The 22,510-nt window shown below is 38.8% G+C and overlaps 1 protein-coding gene across 6 annotated transcripts in view; it reads left to right on the top strand.

Moving 5' to 3' along the window:
• LPIN1 (lipin 1) overlaps nt 1-22,510 on the top strand; it is a 91,433-nt gene that overhangs the window by 55,704 nt on the left and 13,219 nt on the right. For all 6 annotated transcript variants that reach the window (XM_082481855.1, XM_082481853.1, XM_082481852.1 and 3 more), the window contains 11 exons: nt 1,963-2,092; nt 4,420-4,729; nt 6,240-6,333; nt 7,697-7,884; nt 9,003-9,096; nt 10,477-10,546; nt 13,430-13,522; nt 14,924-15,000; nt 16,735-16,879; nt 20,658-20,806; nt 22,136-22,222. In XM_082481855.1, coding sequence (XP_082337981.1) covers nt 1,963-2,092; nt 4,420-4,729; nt 6,240-6,333; nt 7,697-7,884; nt 9,003-9,096; nt 10,477-10,546; nt 13,430-13,522; nt 14,924-15,000; nt 16,735-16,879; nt 20,658-20,806; nt 22,136-22,222 — 1,437 coding nt within the window. The remainder of the gene's footprint in view (nt 1-1,962; nt 2,093-4,419; nt 4,730-6,239; nt 6,334-7,696; nt 7,885-9,002; nt 9,097-10,476; nt 10,547-13,429; nt 13,523-14,923; nt 15,001-16,734; nt 16,880-20,657; nt 20,807-22,135; nt 22,223-22,510) is intronic.

Here is a 22,510-nt window from a genome sequence, read left to right on the forward strand (position 1 = left end):
CATACACACATATGCAAGTGCCATATTTCTGGCACTTGCATGTGTGTCTGAGAATATACATCATGGTTCTTGGTGCTGAGTAACAGCCTGGGCTTCTTCCCTACTCAGTTGTGTGTACAAGGGAACTGTATTTTCAGGGAAAATTATGGAAAAGGCAGGGGTCGTGTCCCCCTCCCCCCTCCATCAGTGTTCTCACTGCAAAATGCGGAGGTTCTAGCCCAAAGTGAAGCAACGCCCGTGTTCTCTCAGGTTGTCTGGCTGGGTAAGTGAACCTGGGCTGAACGTATCCCAAAGCCCAGACTGGAGATTTTTCTAAGTAAACAGTAGGTATTTTGAAGGTTGCACTTGTGCAGTGGCAACACTTCCTTAAATCTAGATGTTTTGGGCTTAAAGCAGCAGTAGAAGCATTATTGCCTGCTGAGATTTTCTGAAGTGCCCAGGCTCCTGATTTCCAAGGTTTCAATGGGCCCTAGATGCATGGAAAATACTGCAAATCCTACAAACTTGTCAGTGGGAGATGTAGAAGTTGCTGAAAAGCCCGCCAGACATTTCTTGAATCCTTAGAGCTTGAAATTACTTTTAAGATCACATTATATTGATTCCTTTATCTGTCAAATGGTAGGTTATACTCTAAGGACTAATAAAAATTTGAAATTTTTAGGGTTAAAAAAAGATCTTCCACAGTGGTATTGCTTATAAATTTTATAGTTTAGTTACATAATGTAATTATGTGTAGCTAAAAAGTCATCGCATTTGTCCCTATTCAAAGTATATTTTACTGCAACATAGATGAAAACAAGGGATAATGTAGATAATTAGGTTTCTATTTTTTCAGATGTGAAATTCACAGATATTTAAAAACTGCTTTGTGTTAGTATGAAGTAATTTTTTTTTCTGTGACCAATGAATTCCCTACCAGCTAGCTCTGCAAAAATGCCTTATGTTGAAAAAGCAAAACTGGTTTGGATATTCAGTTTATCCAGAAGGTAAAAAATAAATCAAACATGAAGAATTTATACTAAATGTAGGAAGCATTTTGATTTTGAGAGTGAGGGTAACTCACTTTGGACCTTTAACTTAGGAATGTTGTGGATTTTTTTGTTACTTTTAGTTTTTAAAACAGGATTGTATGAGTATACCAAAACCATGCTATGGCTTAGAGAAAAAATAATGGGCTTTGTTCAGGGGATTCTGGGTGAAATTCTATGACTTGTGTATGCAGAAAGGCAGAGTAGGTAATCAGTTTTTTTTCCTTTTGTCCTTGAAATCAATGAATTATTATTTATTAGTGGCTGACTTGAGATCGCATTATTGACTTCACCACATTAAAGACATGCTACAAACGGATAATTTACTAATTAATTATTAACTATTTCATATTGACTAGTCAGAAAAACAAACAGTTAAATATTTTTTAACCGGAAGGGCTCAAATTCTTTGTATACCTCTCCTGCTGGTTTCCCTAGAAACATGCAATCAAGCATAGAACTGAACAAGTTAGTAGAAGGAAGTAATCAACTGGATTCCTTAGACTAATTTATTACTTAGTCAGGATAAAGTGTCTTGTTGATGTGAGTGAGTAATTTCTGCACTTCACATCCATAATAACAATACTAACATCTATTCATCTACTGCTGCTGGTACCATCCCCATTCTGTTTTCCACACAGAAAAACAAAAATCCTCCTGACATGTTCAGATCCAGTGCTCTCGTTCCATCTCTTTCAGCCTCTCAAATCCTACTTCTGTGACAGTGCTTACTAAAAAATGAATGAGAACTCTGAATGCCAGTCTAAGAGGATCCTAAACTGTTTAAACTCTTTTCCCATGCTTTCACACTTTCAGTTGGCTGATGATTATTTACATCTTCAATGCTTTGGCTTGGTGCATATCAGTTTGGAAAGTACTTAGTACATTGTGGTTACTTTCAGGTTTGTAATATTTTTTGTTTGTTTTTCTTCAGCCCATCAGGTTCACGCCCACCTACTCCTCAAAGTGACTCAGAATTAGTCAGTAAACCTATGGACAGAAGCGGCCTGAAGAATAATCCCCACATGCACTGGGCATGGGGTGAGCTACCCCAGGCTGCAAAGGTATCCAACATAATTTGTTTAGTTCCTGCTAGCATCTATTGTTCTTTAATGGGCACAAGCGCTTACTCTGTTGTAGACTGCTGAAGAGGGAATGGATCCTGTTTTCACATAAATTGCAATGTTTTATGTAAAAGAATTGCATCTTCCTCCTTAGGAGATACAGGGAAATTCCTTGCTTATAAAAGATAAAAGTTTAAATAACATATAAAATCAAACCAAATTTCCTTTGGGAAATCACTGAAATTCATAAATGGTCTTAGACGGAAATTAGGTGGCTGGTGTTAGCAGTGTGATTCACAAAAACTAAAATCGGTTGCTTGAGTACATAAGCATCCAGAAACACCTGCAGTTCTGTATCTCTGCATGCCCAGACGTGCTGTTCTCTTGGCTGAGCTGACTGGCTTGGTGCCTGGCTCCTGCCTGAAGCCATTTGGCCCAGTTAGATGGCAGGATCTGTAGTGTGCCAGCAGAGTTGTCTCCCATGCTGCACAGTAGCCATGTGCAGCTGAGTACACAGCAGGCCAGTCAGGTACTGGCTGGCTCCTTATGATAGCTATGGAGTCAGAGCATTCATGCAGGAAAGGGAAGACTTCGGGCTTATGCCTGCCTCAGGGTGTGAGAAATAAAGGTCAGGTTTGCAGTGGCATACTGCAGCTATAGGAGCAGGAATGGTGCAGGGTTTGGCCCCTTCTGCTGAAGGTTGGCTTCTCTGCAGAAAGGACTCCAGGAGTGATGGGATCAGGAACAGTATAAGGAAACAAAATTCCTGCTTTGCAAGCCAGGGAAGTGGGTGTCCTCCTCAGAAAAGACTTCTGCGTTCTGGAGGTGGCACCAGAATTATAATGGCACTATTATGATTTATCTTTGATTCACTGTTGGTAGCTAGTGAAAAAAGCAGAGATTGGAATCCAGAATTCTTAATTCCTTCAGAAGAGCTCTGGCCTCTTGTTTAGTAGGCCAAAGATGAGCTGTCCTATCACCTCTGCATTATTCTCCTCCTCATGTATATTCCAATAAAATTGGGAGCTATTTTCTGTATGTAGAGAACTGATTTAAGTTCACAGGTCCAGGCAGGAGTTTCAGGTTGGCATTTCCAGTCTAGAATTTAGGGTTTCCTGTTAGTGGATTTGGGTGTTTCATTTTTGTCCCAGTCATACAGCCTGGTGTGTATTGCAAATCTTATTCCTGGAGGCTTTTCCCTCTTCATTTCCAGTCTGTGTCTCTGGCCAAGCTATTTGGAGTTGGTCTGGCCATACCTGAACTGGGAGTTATACATTGGATACTGTGTGAGCTGGCACAGGCAGGGCTCAGGAGCAACCAGAAAACCATGGATGAAATGCAAAGAATAAATTTATTTTCATTACCTTGCCAACTGGGGGATTCCCCAAAGCAGCACCCAGGCAGAGACACATAAGTGGGAGTGCAGGCACCATGGAGCTCACTCCACGCTAGAGGATCACCGAACCTGCTGTTTTCGCCTGTATATCACGGATTCACACAGACATAGTTTATCATTGTGCTTTGATCTTTCCTGCAGCAGTGCAGGAATCTCAAGCATGTTTGATAGGGTGCCTCTAAGTCTATCACGGGCCTATGTTATCTAAACACAGATGTTCTACTTGTCAAACACACAAGACTAAACAACCATTAGTATGATATATGTGTTTTTCAACACCTCAGCTGCAAGTCACTTGAGCATGTTTACAATCTTCGCCAATCTTCCCTTATTTTCCCACAGATGCTATTGATCTTCATGTAAGAGTTTGTTTGCTATGACGGGAAGGCTATACAGCTGCTACTATAGGAGTTCAGCTCCCCTTTGTAAGAACACCTCCTGTCCCATGCACAGAGATCTAGAATTGTTCCTATAAAGTGATTTAAAATCTAAATCTGGGGTATAGATTAATGACAGCGTCCCCCTGTCCAGCTCCCTGAGAGCATCCTGATTGTGTAAGAACTCCGGTCTGCGCTCCCTTCTGTTTGTCAGGGTTACTTTCTGAAGAAAAGCTAGGATTTGTGCAGGAAGAGGGGAGGGCAGGGTGGGAGCTGTGATGTGCTGCTAGGCAGGTAAGTGGGAAATGAGGACCGTAGAGCACATTGCAGAACAAATCTTTCCTGGCCCCAAGATGCAGGTGAATTTTGTGCAAGCAAGTGCACAGCCGAGAAGTCTTTTGTACACTGTAGTCTCCACCTCAGTTGTGGCTTTCTGCTGTAGTTGGTTACCTTGAGAATCTGATCTCACTGGCATGAACAGAAAAGGTTAAACTCTGGCTGCTGCATTTTCAAAGAGCTTTTCTTTATAGCAATCTGTTTGTTTTTCCTCACAGGCCAGTTCTCTGCTCAAAGCAAAGGAACCCAGTGTGGTGGATGTAAATCCTTCTGAAAGCACTCACTTTCGGGTCATCCAAAGTTCTCCTATAGAGGAGTTTAACACTGTGAGTCCTCTACCTGCCCTTGGACAAGCAGGTGCAGCAACTGCTGATGAAAGTGAGCCCTTACCAGCTGAGACAAATAAGCCAGAGACAGAGTCTCCAGAAGCAGCTGTACCACCATTGCCTGCCAATGAAGAAATAAAACAAGCTGCAGCTTGCTCAGCTCAACCAGCTGGCAAGACAGATTCCCCTTCCAGAAAGAAAGGTAAAGCTGTTGATTCTGCACTTTTATATGTATGATTTTGTCTTTAAATTTCATGGTGATAAAGTACCTTATTGTCATATAAATTAATCTGTGCCCTAAAGGCACTTTCAGATCTGGAAAGGAATAAGCTTTGGAAAGAACCTTCAAAACCTGAGCTGTGCAGCAGACTGTTCACAGGAGCCATGTAGTGAGATAGAAGATTCTCCCTGGTCTGGGATTTTTGTCAGCTCTGTGCATATGAGCAAGACTGCAAAACTTGCTCTAAATTCATTCATATTTGACAGATTGAGAGATTTCACTTTTTTGTACAAGCACAGTGTAGATCTGCTGGTTCACCTTCTCTGACTACTTTCCGAGTTGTTATGTGTCACTGGTAATTGTGGAATCTTTCTGCTCTAGTACAGGGTTGTGGTATGTCTTTTGCATGAACAACAGATTTGCCATAAAATAAGGTGCTTTTGTTTCACATGAGCAATTTCAATTCTGTGTGGTACGTGTCCTGTCCTGAATTTGTGAAATATAACTCTGTCTGCTTTTCTGCTTCTTGATTTCTGAGCTCTATGTCCATGGTATTCTGTAATAAGTGTTATAATCTTCACATTACACTTATTTGCTTACAAATCTGCTGTTTGAGAGCTTTGGTTATTCTATAATTATGTAAGCCTTATAAGCCCAGTTTGTGCAGCTGCTTTTTAATCAGTAAACATACAAGTTTCTTAGCGACTTCCCCATACATTCCACTGTCTTTGAAGACGAAAATGGCAGTGTTACTCCACTTACTATTGAGTCTTTATGTAACTTTTTTCTGATTGCTTTTCTGATGTTTGATGTTGGAAATCAGGACAGTGAGAAATCGTGGGATTTAGAATAAATTCCAAATTAGGTTTTAGGCTTAGAGTAATTATTGTCTAGATATACCAGCAACAACAGGACAGCGATGTGTTTGGTACAAGTGAAAGACCTAGGAGGGTTGTCTTGTCCCTTGCAATGGTGCGTGTGCACATACAACGCAACAGTTGTATGTACTAAACAGTGAGTTGTCTCTGTAATGAGCCAGTTACAGTGTATGCGTGACTATAGTGTATAGTCTGTTGTGTTATTTCCCTTTTGCAAGGGGGGATTGAAGATTAGCTCTCAGAGATTAAATGGTCTGATTGCCTTCCTGTGATAATAGGCCTATGCAAATACTCAGAAACTTTTCTTTTGCTGTTTTCTTGTAGTGACCACTGATTTCTAATTCCCAGTGGTTTTGTCTGGGATAAGGAGGCTTAGGCATATCGCAAAACTAATCCTCTGCTGTCCCATTTTGTGTATTCAAAGTCTGAACAATGTATGTGAGGACCTTATTTTGAAATTTTTGGCAGTACCATTTTATACAAACACAGTTCACAAACTGTTATAACTTGTCTGGTTTCTCAATCTTAAAATGAATGGTTGAACAGTAATAACAGTTCTGGCTTGTTACTCAGAAAATGCACATTAATAGGCTTATTTGTGCCATCCCTTACAGACAAACGAAGCCGGCATCTTGGTGCTGATGGTGTCTATTTAGATGACCTCACTGACATGGATCCAGAAGTTGCTGCACTTTATTTCCCCAAGAAGTATAAGTCCTTTGCTTATGTTTTTACTATTTAAAGAGCTCTTGTCACCTTCCTGATTTAGATCAAACTCTTCATTGCCAACTAGATAAGACCTCTTTTTCCGAGTCCAAGCAGAGGTGAAGGCAGAAGGAAAATAAAACTGTAGAGAGGAATATTTGAGCTTCTGGAAGGCCCTGCGTTTGGGCCTGAGAAGTGGGCTTGAGACTGATTTTTCTATTTTGGTCAATTAAGCATCCTATATTGATTATGGGTTGTTATGTAATGTACACTGATGTTTGTGAGTGTTACTCATGTGCCCTGGGAGAGCAATTGGCCTTGGGATATATTTATCCCTGTGTCCTTGCTTATTACCATGAAGAACATACCTTAGTGTTAACAGTATTAGCACAAAATTATTGCTGTAATGTTCTACTGTGGGTGATTACCTATAAATACGAATGTTAGAAAATAATTTTTGGAAGACGCATGACAGATTTATTTATGAAAATATTGCACCCTGAACATACAATTTCCAACTTGTTCCAATCTTTATTAGAGCCTCTTATAACATTTATAGTCTTCTTTCCACATACTCTTGTCATTTGACTAAAGTCATTGAGCAACAAGTAAAGTAGCTTGCACATTTTATTTTTCTTTCTTGCTTGCTTAAACACAGCTGTTGTAATATTAGCATTTCAATAAAACTGAGATTAGTAATATGGAGAAAAAATTGGATTGAAAATTCCTTTCTCAAGTGCATTAATATGAATCTGGAATGGAAAGCAGAGTTTGAGTCTGCACTTTGTAGTAATGATCTCATCTATACACAGATTTTAAGTGGCTATAATGATTTATTGTTTCTTAAAATTTTAATCCTAGTAGTTTATATGTAGAGCATTTTATTTATATATACCTGACATAAATACACAAACATACACATCCTTTGTTTTGAGTTTAGCTATCAGTTTATATAATTAATATAAATGAAATAATAAACTAATAAGTTTATTCTTTTTCCTATGTGGGAGTAGTTCTACTAGCATAAACTCTTTTTATAGTAGCATTATTTCGTCTACTAAGATTGTCCAGTTTATTGCTGTGTTTTTCCTATATTTTGTAAATAAGTGAAGTTAATTATACGTGCCTAGTTTAGGCAAGTAAGTAGAAGTAATCTAATGTGTGAGGGTACATGAGTCCTATACTACTTTGTTTAAATTATATGGCAAAACCAGGGTAATCTCTCTTTTTTTTTTTTTTTTTTTTTTTTTTTTTTTCTTTCCTTTCTTTTTCCGTAAGTGTGTGTCAGATGTAAATGGTGCTTGTTGAAGGGAGAGAATTTGGGAATGAATACATGAAGACTGAATTCCCGATTTTTCTTTTCCAGTGGGGATAATGTCCAAAGTAAGAACACGAATGACACAGGGCCGCGGTCCGCCAGCCAGTCTCCGCAGTCTGTTGGGAGCTCAGGTGTTGACAGTGGAGTTGAAAGCACCTCGGATGGAATTCGAGATTTGCCCTCCATTGCCATTTCTCTCTGCGGAGGCCTTACTGACAATAAAGAAATAACCAAAGGTACCGAATGACTTTCTGAATTACAGGCATGTGCTGTCAGCCAAGTTTTAGCATCCTAGACCGAGGAAGCAGTGCCCTCCTGTGGCTATACTCAAGACTGTGTGGAGAAGATACTGTCCCTAAAATGATGTTTCCTAGAATTTTTCATACTTAAAATAGTATACTTATATAGGACTTCTGATTTTTTTTTTTTTTAACACGTTTCAATAATCCACTCTATACTAAATTTTTTGGAAAGTATTTTATTGGTATTTTTATTTCCTGATAGTACTACATTTTGTATTACAATACTGTTAATGGTACTTGGTACAGTATATAGCTAGGAAATTCCCAGCTGTTGGTATCAGGAATAAAAAAGGTGGTCTGTAAATGGGGACACTAGGAGAAGGAACTGGGAACTCTAACCTGAGTTCCTGCTCTACCTCCAGTTTCATATGTGACTCTTAGATAAATAATTTACAATGCTGTTTGCTTTAAACTTCCAGCTGCACAACGTGAAGATAAATGGATTAAGACTTGCAATTTCTGCAGTTTTGAAAATCACATGAGCCTGATGCTTTTCAGAAGCTAGTTATTAAAACATTTCAAATATACCATGATTCATTGGAGTTGTATTTGTTATCTGGATCACTTGGGAATTACACAGGTTTTTGTGAAAGGAGTCACAAGCAATGGAAAGGGTGTTTATTCATAAATGTTTTCATTTTGCCCATGGCCTTACAAGTGATAATTAAGTTTCTGGTTATGGATTTACACATAGGTTGAGCCCATCAGTTCCTGTTCCTAACTTGGACAGAGAATCAATGAAAGGCATGACAAAGTATTTCGTTGCCTTGCTTAGAAGCCTGATTTTCCTCCCTCGTAGTTCCATCCCTGAGCTTTCGCTTTGCTTGTATTTTGAACAGGAGTTAACAAAGAAATCCTCAGCATTTTCTGAGATTGAGAGTCTCTGAACATCTTGCTTCCATATTACTGCTAATCTCAGCACCCTAGTAATAAAGGGCTGACTCTGAATGTCAAACCAATGTGTCTGAGAGATGCTAAGGAGGTTTAGCTTGGCCCATCTCCAGCATCTGTAAATGCACGCTTTATATATTTAATTTCTTTTCCCCCCACAGAAGAATTCTTAGAACATGCAGTAACATATCAGCAGTTTGTGGACAATCCTGCTATCATTGATGACCCGAACCTTGTGGTTAAGATTGGAAATAAGTAAGTATATTTCAGGGTAAAAGTAGTTTACTGTTGAACAAAAATATTTCTGTGGCACTTCAGTGTGTTAGATCAGTTTCACTGTAGCTGAAAAATAGGTTTTGAACATTCATAGCTTAGATTCATCCAGAAAGAATCAACTATCTAGTGAATTCAGACTCTTCTAGTTACGTTTCTTCCTTTTAATTGAGAGTGAGGAGCAGTTTCAGGTGACCTGTTACAGCTAACTGACACAATTTGAATTTCAAGAAGCTAGTATTAAATGCTAATAGTGTTCACACTCAATTGGCAGACTAAAAATGAAATAGGATGTGAACTTGCTAAGGCTTGCCCTGAGCCGGTTTGAATAATTAATATTTACAGCGATATGGCAGTCTGCTTGCAAGCACTCTGTACCCAGCAGTTTGTATATATTGAATATTTCGCTAATATGCCTCTGTGGAGACACTGCTTCTCAAGACTTGTCAAACTTCACCTACCCAGTATCAGACTTCTATTTCTGCAAGGCTAAGACACTATTTATTGCTGGAAGCAGTGCAGCACTCTGGTCTGTGCTGGATACAGCTTTTTGGAGGGTGTTTTAACTTGAGAGCTTCTGGCACCTGGCATACAATGTTACAGAGTAAAGAAGAGATCGTGGCATTGTGCTGCCTTTAGAGTTTATGCTACCCTTAATCATAGACATTGCTCATATAAATCTGACATGCCTGGTGCATCCTTATGTGATAGTTTGTATTGTGTATGTTACAGCCTTATGCCTGACCCTGTTTGTGGTCTGAGGTGAGTCACTTACTGCTTCCCTGCCATAGTTCTCTGAATTTGATGGTAATGTTTACCTGCCTATTGATGTGTTGGGAAGAGAGAGAGGAGTACTTAGTAAGGATCTTACTGTCATAGTCTCTTGATGACACGTGAGCTTCAGCTTCCCTAGGCAGATGGATGGTAATACTGTATTTGTCCTACTGTCTGTAACAAGAGTTGACCTATGTTCAGCACATAATAGCAAAAGCTTGACATCCTACAGACTGCAGCCCCTAACTTTTATGTAGTTCCTCGATGGAAAAACAGTGAAAACAGCTTGTAAAAAATGTAGCTCATACTGTGATGACAAGGTATAGTAAGAACATGAGGAATGTAAACCAAATACGCTTTCTACTTAAGGACCTAGCTTCTCTTGCGTACTTTGGAAAGCATATAGTATAAATACCTGTGAACATACTGTGGAATAAGATGGGTTTGCTATTACTGGTGAAAGCCAGAGTTTGACCTGTGCTAAATAGGCTTTGCAGCTTTAACCTGCCAGATGATAAATATTAGGTAGATTGTGAATTGGAACCTTGGGATTACAAAATGCAGTAATTGTCTCCCTTGCATGCCCAGGTACTACAACTGGACGACAGCTGGTCCCCTTCTGCTGGCAATGCAGGCATTCCAGAAACCTTTGCCAAAGGTGAGATTGAACATGAAGGTTGGTCAGAGGAGGAGTTGTGACATTCTGCCATTTATTAAAGCAAGGAAGAGGGTTGTTGTACAAAAGAATCTGCACATCAGTATTATCTATCCGCACATAACCATCTAGCTTAAGATATGGGCTAAACAAGCAGGACTAAATTTGGTCTGTGAATCATGTTTATTTGCTAGGCTAAGTTCATCACAAATATTTTGAAGGAGGAAAATTTCCTGTTTTCCTTCATTAATATGGATTGTAAACATAAATTATATTGATCCATGTTAGTGTTTGCTATAGCTGACTATTTGGTGACTGCTTTTCATTTTATCTGTATGCAGTGTACATTATCAAATAAAAATAGAAGCCAGGGATTTTAATCTTGGGGAATAGGCTTTAACTACTACATAAGGAAGGCCTATAGCTTGCTAGTTTTCTATTTCTCAGTTGGTTGTTTATAACCAAGACAGGTAGGTAGTGGCAGGTAGCTACAACTATGTAACAGCAGTATGTTGGCTTAAATTAAATGCGTTGATGAACTTAATCCAATTCCATGGGACCTGATGCCACAGTGATGCTCAGGACAGAAATACATGTTACTGTAAACGTATATAAAGAAGTAGTGTCACCATTGGCACTAATTCATAACCTGGTTAGCCATGGATTTAATAGATTTTGGAACCTAAACTTTCCTTCTGCCATTTGCAGCATTTCACATGTGTTCGGGTTTAGTCTATGCGAATTCCAATGCTATCTCTGTTGCCGTGAAGTTGTAATAATAATTTCTTCAAAGTCCAGGATACTGTCTACCACCATGTTCTTTCTGGTTTAGTGCCACATTACCTACATATGCAGTCATACACAGCTGCACTGTAGCATCCCAGTATAAAATAAATTGACCTTAAAACTCCCAAATATCTGGTGAATGCATCTTGAATTTCAAGGATATCGCAGAGCCAGCTGTTTTGTGCTTAACTATGCATATTCTAGTAATCATCAAAGGTGGGATTCATCCCATGGAATTCAAATGCATACAGAAGATGTATAGTTGTCCTTGTGGGTATTTGTTGGGCACTTCCAACAGAGTGATTCAGACCTTGATAGGTCCTATTGGGTCTTCAGTGGCAATAAAGATCATGCAAGGTAACTGCATTTTTAATTAACACTTTGATGCCTGAGCCAGATGCTTTGGGTTTTGCGTAGGATGGGTAATGAAATAATTTTGCCATTATGTTAAGGGAAATGGCAATTCTTTCAACAGCATTATGGTTACTTACACCATTATTCATGTAGGTTATCAGTGAAGAAATGTCTTCTTTAAGTGTGAAATTCAGTGTATTCATTTTTTAATGCTTATCTTGTATCCTGAATGTTGATAACTTTGTAGACTTTGCAATTTTAATTTAGTGGAGAAGCCAGCGTATATAGTTGGAACAATCTATATGATTGGGAAGGCTTACTTGGCTGAACTGTAACTCTGAAACTAAAATTACTCATTTATGCTACCAGCCATCCTACTGGTTTTCTTAACGACTTGTTAATTAGAGTTTTGATTTGCTTTATAATGGAACTAAGGAATTGAAATATGAAGATACTTTACCAAAAAAAGCTTTATGAAGTGATTGAAAACTGGATTTTTTGCAAAAAAAATAATTGCTTGTGTTCTGCAAAATACACTTAAGTGCATGTCTAATTGTAAGCATATGAATTATCTCACTAAAAGTCAATAAGAGGCCTGCTTGAATTTGTCCGTATATTTGAGAACTCCTTAAATTGTAGCCATTGTTCTCAATACTTGCACTTCATTCTCAGTAGCTCCACCTGCTCCTTGTTTTTCTTATTTTTGTTTAAAATGTTCTCAACTTATTTGCTCAACTTTATTCCTCTCACTTCTTTCTTTTCTTATATACTTTAGATAGTATAGTGAAGAGAACCTATGGAAAAACTGAAAAAGAGATGCATTGTCCCACACATTAGCTGAACTCATCCCTCTGCTTTAACTGCTAAGGATTCTTGGATTTTTTGTTGTTGTTGTTGTTTTATTTTTTTTTTTTAAATCGCTAATCAATGTCACAGTTTTATTGTGGTGACTTTGCTTACAGTGGAGGCTATCATCTCAGAAAGCCAGTGGCTAAGCTATTCTAGGGCATGCCAAACACTTGGCCACCTTTACTGTAGTATTTTTCCCTTTTGTCGTTTGCTTGCTCTTTGAGTGAAAGAATTCATCTCTCCTTGTTGCAATAAGGCTCCCGTCATTATGGGCATTGAAAGAAACTTTTCTCTACTGAAGTCTAGTATATATAACCAATGAAAAGTAGCCAGAGTTTAAATAAAAGTAGTAACATTGTTAGTGAAATTCATAGCATCATACTAAACTCATAAAAGCTAGTAACTTCTTTGCTTTTTTCCAAACTGGTGATTAAATATGAACATTGTAGTTATTTTTAAATGAGAATAACTATCTTGCATGTGGTTTTGTTACTGTTTTGCATGAGAGCTCTTTCAGGAAGTGATATTTTTCTTTTTTTTTTTTTAATTTACATATAATTTGCACTAAATAACTTCAACTTAAAAACAGTAGGTTCTCCATTCTAGGCATTATACTAACACCTGTTTATCCTTTTTTTTTTTTTTTTTCCTTCTTTGATTTTATCTCTTTTTCATTTTCCTTTTAAAAATACCATAAGTATTCATGCTTAAGTTACTTCAGAGCAGCTCTGGATACCATTAGATTTTGCTTTAATAGAATTTATGGTCCACAGACAGTATGTTTACTTTTATTCTACTTATCAGTTAAAACTGTGTGTTTGGCACTTTCTTTCATTTACATATATCAGGTTGTCCTTTGTTTTGGTTTTCTTTTATGTTACCATCCATTTATCACAGGCTACTGTGGAATCTATAATGAGGGACAAGATGCCCAAAAAAGGTGGAAGGTGGTGGTTTTCATGGCGAGGGAGGAACAGCACTATTAAAGAGGTAAGTTTAAGAACCAAGCAGAGTTTCCTTCCGATTGCAGTGGGAAGGCTGGTTACCTCCATGTTCATCCCTCAGAACTTTGCTTCTGAGAGTAACTCAATATTCGGTTTGACTGAGGATATAAACATTAAAAGATGTTTAAACAGGGTCCAAAGTCTGACGACTTCTGACTTCAGAAGGCTTTGAAACAGACCCTACCTGAAATGTTTGCCTGCAGTGTTTTGGTTCTGCATTTATTTTTATTACACAGACCTGAGGCAGTGTTATATAATGGATTAAATCTGTGTTTGGGAACTTAAAATCAAAGGGCTGTTCCACTAATTTAATATTTTTATGTACATTACCTACCTTTCTGCAACTTTCTTTTGATAGTTGAAGAACAGACATGTTTATGAGTAGCGTGAGCTGTAAAATTCAGCAAAACTTAAGATGAAAAACTGACTATATATTAGTTTTAAAGTCTTTTTTAATTTCTTTTCTGAGCATTAAAAGTTTGTGGTAACAGTCTTAAAGCTGTGGGTGAACATTAAAAAACAGTGAAAAAAGCAAAACTTTATATGAAATATTGATCTCCTGTCTAGACGTATTTAATCTTTAAAGTTGGCTAATAAAACCTCTTCATATTAATTTATACTATTGAAACATTAGTACTTGAGGGGAGAAAATGACTTCTAATACATTTTTATGATTGTACCTCAGTCAATGAACTTTTTTAGCCTTGCATGAAACCATTGTACTGATCTGTGGCTATGAGCTTCAGAGCATGAGATTTTAGTTTTTACAGTTTGAACTCTTCAGAATTTCGCTGAGTGGTAGTATTTGGTTATCTCTTGAGCTGTGGCAGCTGTAAATGGGGAGGTGCTATTGTTGTTTGTGTATCTCAAAATCATTCCCTATTTAAAAATCTTGTGGGATGAAATTGATAGAGCTTAGCATCTACTCAAGGTAAAAGCAGTTTGGAAAATGTTATTGGATTAAAGATTTTAGTGATTCTATGAAAGGTGATGGTGACTGTATTTTTTTTTTTCTTTTTCTCCAGAGTCATATGTTGTTTTTTTCAAGTGAAATCTAGCTATTTGAGTTGCATGAACTGAGTAGTTATGGGATTGATCCCAGAACTTCAGCAGTGCTAGATGTGAAATCTGATATATCTGTAATTATTACATTGTAATTCTTGTTCTGAATTTTATATTTGCAATTTTTAGTTCTTTGTGCAGCATTTATTCTTTAAGAAAATCATGCAGTTTTGTTTTGCTTTGCCTACAAGCAAAGGAAACAAACATGGTGTTGACTTTTACCAAGTCTGTACAAGACAAAATTTGGTTTTCAAGTATTTTTCTAAAAACTTTTCCTGTCTGCCCAGCAGGAGATGCACAGCTCCTCATACTTGTATTTTTACAGGAAACAAAGCCAGAGCAAGGTATGAGTGGGAGTGGACTTACAGGGGAAGACTCTTCACAGATGAGCATGGCAAACAGGTACCCCCCAAAGCTATCTGTACCTGAATAAGTGGGAGTTACTATTTAAAAATGAAAGCAAGCTATCTCTTATAATCCAGCAAAGAAATACTGCATCAGTGAAATCTGTTTAATTTGTTATTCGTTGTATCAAATAAGTGCAGATAGGAAGACATTCCAGAGTTTTTTCACAGGCAATAGTTATGGTTTTCTAGTACTTCTTTCAAGGATTGCAGAAATCTCTTCCTTCTCGTGCTCTAAACTAATTCTACTGTATGGCCAGAATCTCTCCTTCAGGAGGGTTCCATAAGATGAGTTTTAACTTGCTTTGGAGGCTTTAGAGGGATGAGTTAGCCAGGGACAGTTCTCCTGCCTTGCCCCTTTTCTGTAAATACAGATCTTACTGTAAAGACAGCCTGTCTGTGTGCTGCCTGCCCTTAGAGCTGAAAGGGGCCAGATTTAAATACGCTTTATGCTCATTAAGTTAAGTTCAAGGATCATCTTTATGAAACAAACAGGTACTAGCTGTCATTCTTTGTGGAGTCCAGGTGAATGTACTGGAAGGAGGATTCCTTATTCTGTAGGAGACTAGCTGTTACCTCTGTTGCCTCTCTGAGAGAGGCACAAAATAAATCAGAAAGGCTCATTTTCCTTTTAAGGATGACAAGTGACATTTAGGTCTGTTTTTCACATGGTTGGTTAAGATAAGTTTTAAAGTGGGATTAAGACTTCAAGCAGACTAGATTCTGTAATTGGTGTTCTTTGTGTAAATTTTAACTGACCCTAGAAATCCGTCATTAAGAATTTACTGCTTGCAAGCAAAATATGACAAGTGGGATGTTGAGTATAGCTTTTGAGATCCAATGTTCCAAAGGATAAGATAGGCTTTTAAATGTTGGTAGTCATGACACGCAGTACCTTGATATTGGGTCAAGACTTCCTAACATCAAGCAACATCTAGGTGTGATCGAAATAAGAGGCAAAATGTTGATTGTTTTAAAGATGAGATTTGTAGGACCTGAAAGGATATTTTACCTTCTACCTAAGGTAAATGTTTTCTTTACTGTAGGAAAACTTGTTCTCTGAAGACAAATATCCTTAAAAAAATTCTGAACAAATGGTTGTAGCAGAAAAAATAATGATTATACTGATGTGCATTTAAACAAAATTGTGTAAAGGAACTCAGGTTTTATGACTTTTCATCATCATATCCTGGAAAAGAATAATCCAATGATATAAAATTGCTAATTCGAAGAGAAGGAGGAGTTACTTTCTATAATAAAATTCCCATCACCTGGAATTTTTTTTCTATTAACTGTTAATTCTTTGGGAGAAGAGAGAAAGGGGGAAGAGAAAGCCAGCATAACAAACACCTCTTGCTTCTTCTGGGAACTGAGGAATTTTTGTAGCTACAGTGTCTAATGGATATTATTTTTTTTTTTTTATCAGTATGAGATTTTTGAGTCAAGATGGCACATTAATTGACATCCATTAAATTTAAGTAATGAAAACTAGCTTATAGACAAGTGAATGACTAGAACAATCCAAGTATGAATAATAGGGAACATGCGTGAATGGGAATTCGGCATTTCATTGATATATTTAAAGCCATGATGTGAATGACCTTGTGTGAGACAGTACTTAGGAGCAGAGAATCAATGACTTATTTGGTGACTCACAGTTAATGCATTTTTAATGGATACTGAGATGCATTTACTGACATGATAACATCATTTTCTGTGTGCAATGTTCCAGAATAAAAGATGAATCTTCTTCAAGCGACGAAGACCCTAGAGCTGCCAAACAAAACCTTGGGTCATTACAAAACAACTCAAGTCATCTCTCATTATTGTCTGGAATCAGTTACAAAAAAACACTTCGACTCACTTCTGACCAGCTTGTGAGTTAATTTTACATCCTTGTCCTGAAATGTCATTTCTAATACAACATGAACAATACTGTTATTCAGGCTTGCAAAGCTTAATTAGCTCTCCTGTCTTGCATTTAATTCTCTCTTGAGTTATATTTTTTGAAAAAAATCTTTTCCCTTCCCTTTTCAGTATTAAGCATGAATGTTGTACCTTGCAGTGAGTGAGGTTCAGAGATGTGGAGACATGGGATCCCATTTATAAAAATATCAAAATTAAATTCCAAAGTATGTATTTGTCACCTGAATAAGTGTGTTGGAACCACGTCCTATTTGTATTATGTATAATGTGTATATGTTAACTCAGCGGCTTCTCTTCTTTTTTCCTCCCCTCCCCTCCCCTCCCCTCCCCTCCCCTCCCCTCCCCTCCTCTCCTTTTCCCTTATTCATAGGCATATGGTCACATTTTACATAAATATGATTTTTTCTGTTAGTAACATCAGAAAGAGCTGCTTGTGAATTTACTATGGAGCCAGGCTATTCATTTCTTTGGAGCCAATTCTCTTCCTCTGTGACAGAAGTGTTTTGACTAATGGTGACAAAACGGTTACAGTTTTGCGTTCTGCACATTCCAATTTGATCTGAAAAAATGGCTACTTTAGGGAAATACTTTCTGTCGTCTTATTGCAGAATTGCAACCCTGGACTTCAGCAGGGCAAACTTTGGCCTTTTCAAACAATTACTAGGGGAAATCCTGTGGACAAAGCTGTTTGAAGGTAAAGGTGCCCAGGATAGCTGGTCAGCATTCAGGGACTGCTTCTACCAAGCTCAAGATCAGAGCATCCCGACACGTAGGAAGTCAAGGAAGGGAGCCAGGAGACCTGTGTGGCTAAACAGGGAACTGCTTGGCAAGCTCAAGTGGAAGAAGAGAGTTTATAGATCATGGAAGGAGGGGCTGACCGCTTGGGAGGAGTACAGGGCTGCTGTCAGGGGATGTAGAGAGGCAACTAGGAAAGCTAAGGCCTCCTTAGAGTTAAACCTGGCAAGAGGGGTCAAAGACAACAGGAAGAGCTTTTTCAAATACATGGCAGATAAAACTAACACCAGAGGCAATGTAGGCCCACTACTGAATGGGGTGGGTGCCCTGGTGACAGAAGATACAGAGAAGGCAGAACTATTGAATGCCTTCTTTGTCTCTGTCTACTCTGTTGGGGGCTGTCCTGAGGAGTCCTGTTCTGCTGAGACCCCAAATGAAGATGAAGTCAAGTCAATGGATGGGTTTGCCTTAGTTGATGAGGACTGGGTCAGAGACCAGTTAAGCAACCTGGACATCCATAAATCAATGGGTCCAGATGGGATGCACCTGCGGGTGCTGAAGGAGCTGTCTGAAGTCATTGCAGGACCACTCTCCACCATCTTTACCAAGTCTTGGGAAACGGGCGAGGTGCCTGAGGACTGGAGGAAAGCAAATGTCACTCCAGTCTTCAAAAAGGGCAAGAAGGAGGACCCGGGTAACTATAGACCGGTCAGCCTCACCTCCATCCCTGGGAAACTGATGGAGCAGCTTATCCTTGGTGCCCTCTCAAGGCATATCAAGGATAAGAGGGTTATTAGGGGCAGTCAGCATGGCTTTTCCAAGGGGAAGTCATGCTTGACCAACCTCATAGCCTTTTATGAGGAAATAACGAGATGGATGGATGATGGCAGAGAGGTGGATGTGGTCTACCTTGACTTCAGTAAAGCATTTGACACGGTCTCCCACAGCATCCTCATGGCTAAACTGAGGAAGTGTGGACTGGATGACCGGATAATTAGGTGGACTGCGAACTGGCTGAAGGAGAGAAGCCAGAGAGTCGTAGTCAATGGGGCAGAGTCCAGTTGGAGGCCGGTAACCAGCGGAGTGCCTCAAGGGTCAGTACTGGGGCCCATATTATTCAATATATTCATTAATGATTTAGATGAGGGAATTGAGTGTACTATCAGCAAGTTTGCTGATGACACTAAGCTAGGAGGAGTGGCTGACACGCCAGAGGGCTGTGCTGCCATCCAGAGAGACTTGGACAGGCTGGAGATTTGGGCAGGGAATAACTTCATGAAATACAACAAGGGAAAGTGTAGGGTCCTACATCTGGGCAGAAACAACCCCAGGTTCCAGTATAGGATGGGGAGCTACCTGTTAGAGAGCAGTGTAGAGGAAAGGGACCTGGGGGTCCTGGTGGACAGCAGGATGACCATGAGCCAGCACTGTGCCCTTGTGGCCAAGAAGGCCAATGGCATCCTGGGCTGTATTAGAAGGGGGGTGGTTAGCAGATCGAGAGAGGTCCTCCTTCCCCTCTACTCTGCCCTGGTGAGACCGCATGTGGAATATTGTGTCCAGTTCTGGGCCCCTCAGTTCAAGAAGGACAGAGAGCTGCTGGAGAGAGTCCAGCGTAGGGCAACTAAGATGATTAAGGGAGTGGAGCATCTCCCTTATGAGGAAAGACTGAGGGAGCTGGGTCTCTTTAGTTTGGAGAAGAGGAGACTGAGGGGTGATCTTATTAGCGTTTATAAATATATAAAGGGGGAATGTCATGAGGATGGAGCCAGGCTCTTCTCAGTAGCGACCAGTGATAGGACAAGGGGTAATGGATTCAAGCTGGAACACAAGAGGTTCCACTTAAATTTGAGAAGAAACTTCTTCTCAGTGAGGGTGACAGAGCACTGGAACAGGCTGCCCAGGGAGGTTGTGGAGTCTCCTTCTCTGGAGACATTCAAAACTCGCCTGGACGCCTTCCTGTGTAACCTCATCTAGGTGTTCCTGCTCTGACAGGGGGATTGGACTAGATGATCTTTTGAGGTCCCTTCCAATCCCTAGCATACTGTGATACTGTAATTAGTTTTCTGAAGGAAACCCACACAAGGCATACAGCATTAAACAGCCCATCACTCATTGCCTGAATAGTTGGGGAAAATTCTGCATTTCTTACAAAGAGACATATAGGATGTGTTGGGAGTTTTCTATAGCAAACAGAAAGCAAGGGTTACAGAAATATATCGATACTTTTCAGATTCAGAAACCTTGCAGAAATTAGCTGAAGCTAAAACTACTTTTAGATTGGTTTCTTGATGAAACTGGGTGAGACTCATCAGTTGTTCTGCATTCTCACCTCCTTCTCACTTTTAAACTCGGTGAACAATTGCAGGGAAATAGAACTAAGAAAGAGACACTTAAGCTCCTGCTGTTTTTGTGAAAATCAATGGTTAGGTCCACAAATAGAACTGAATCATAGAATACTAGGTAGGAAGGATCATCTGGTCCAACCTTCCATGGCAAAAGCATGGTCTAGACAAGATGCCCCAGCACCCTGTCCAGCTGAATCTTAAAAATGTCCAATGTTGGGGAATCCACCACTTCCCTGGGGAGATAATTCCAAGGGCTGATTGTTCTCATTTTGAAAAATTTTCCTTGTGAGTACAAACCTACATTTCTCTTTGCATATGTATCTATATCTCAGAGTGGAAACCCCTCACAGTTAGTCCTTATTCCATAATTTGTTATCGTTTATGTGAATTTTTTAGGATTTTTTTTTTTTATATCCCTAACTGTGAAACATTTTTGTTTGTTTGTTGGGTTTGTTCTGCTCTATAAATCAATGCCTAATATACATCACACAGGACAAACCTCTGCTATCATTATTTAGATGATACCTCTGCTGAAAACTATCAGAGTCTGTGTGACCAAGGAAATGATGATCTGTGGCGTTGTTTGCACTGTGTCCGTTTCACATGCTCAGTTTGTTGATTATCTTGATGATAATGTCTTTTCTTGCAGAAAAGCTTAAAGCTCAAGAATGGCCCTAATGATGTGACCTTTAGTGTTACGACACAGTATCAAGGCACTTGCCGCTGTGAAGGCACTATTTACCTATGGAATTGGGATGATAAAGTTGTTATTTCTGACATTGATGGAACGATCACACGGTGAGTTCATGAACAGGGAGAGGCTTTATCTGCAAGGACAAGTTGTCCTTAGTGTTAAAGGAAAAAGCAATTAACAGGCAATTGTGAGTCACAGAATCATCAAATTCTAGTGGTTTTTTGGGTGGTGTGTTTAGGTTTTTTATTTGGCGTTCAAACAATGCAAGAATCACTATCAAATTAAAAATTCAGCTAAAGGCACATGCTATACATTCCCTTTATTTGTTACCTATTGGTATTTCATGATAGTATTTACAGTGGTATTGGAGGAGCTTCTGCAAAATCATAACTTTTCACTGCATCATGCTTGTGAAGTATGCTGGCTACATTAAAAAGAAGAAACACGTGAATTCTGTTTTAAAAGTCATTATTGGGGCATTCCAGTGAGACGCATTATTGTTTAGAAGACAAAACTGAAATCAAAGTCAGAATTAGAATTTGATGGAAAGTTTCAGATTAGTACTTTGAGTAAACCCCACAATTTTGGAGTGACCAAAATGATTGACTCACTCACTGATTTTTATTTAACATTGGGGAAAACAATTGTGTGTGTAACAGGGAAATGCAGAATAAAAATGTAAGCATTTTCTTTTGACCTTTCTCTTTGCTGCTGAGCTGACCAAAGAGTTACTGAATCACTTCACTTTATAATACTATTGCAAATCCATCCTAAGCCACCACCAGTGTTTTCTCTCTAAGATGCAAGATATTCAGGGCATGGATTTCTTGCTGTGTATCTGTATAATGCTTAGCCAAGTGAGGTGCTCATTTGTTTGAATTTCTAGATGTTATTATAGTGTAAATAATTTTCTCTCATGTAAAGCGGGAAATACATTGAAACCAGTATAACTATTTCATAATACTTTATATGTGACCAACTGCTGGCTTTATGTGGAGAAGTTAGAAGTAAGCTAGAATGTCGCTTCTTATGCTTGTAATTTCCCATAAATTTCCCTTATGGGTAGGTTTGGTTTATTTAGAAAACATTTAATGTAAACCTCAAAAAGTATGCTTAGTACTGGCTGGCCTACTACGCAGGTCGGATTGATAGCCTGTATGCTGTAACTTCCATGTTACTTTATGGGGCGTGAGCTTATCTATGAAGACAAGTCCTGTGGTACAAGAGTAATTAGAACAACATGGCCAAGGATGGGCATCTCAAAAGAAAGGGGAATAAAATCGTCCTTTTCTGTTCACAATCAGTACCTTACAGAAAACCTTATGTTCCTTTGCTGTTAGTCAAATAAGTTAGTGGGGTTTGTATTAGCCTCATCTGGTGTTATAAGTTTGGGGTTTTCTTCAGTTCAATTATATTGCGTTTCCTTTATTCAGGTCAGATACTTTAGGCCATATTTTGCCGACTCTTGGCAAAGACTGGACACACCAAGGGATTGCGAAGTTGTACCATAAAGTGAGCCAGTGAGTATTCAGTAATTTCAGTTCATGCATCTGTGGCTTATGTTTATTCATTTGTACAAAAAAAAAATAAAATTTCTCAAGGCTTCTCTTAAACTACGAGGGTGATAATTTTATCAATATCTCGTGACTTCAGTGGTGCTTACATGGTGTCAACACCTGCTGTATGATTTCCATAACAAAACCTGCTTTGTGATATCAAAAGCAAAAGCCTCATACCAGTGAGTAGTGATTGCTCTTTCAATTGTCCCAAACTGATAACTACAGTTAGTTCCAAAAACTAGTAATTTG

This window comes from Vanellus vanellus (genome assembly GCF_965231255.1).
Source record: "Vanellus vanellus genome assembly, chromosome: 3".
NCBI classification, from domain to species: Eukaryota; Metazoa; Chordata; class Aves; order Charadriiformes; family Charadriidae; genus Vanellus; species Vanellus vanellus.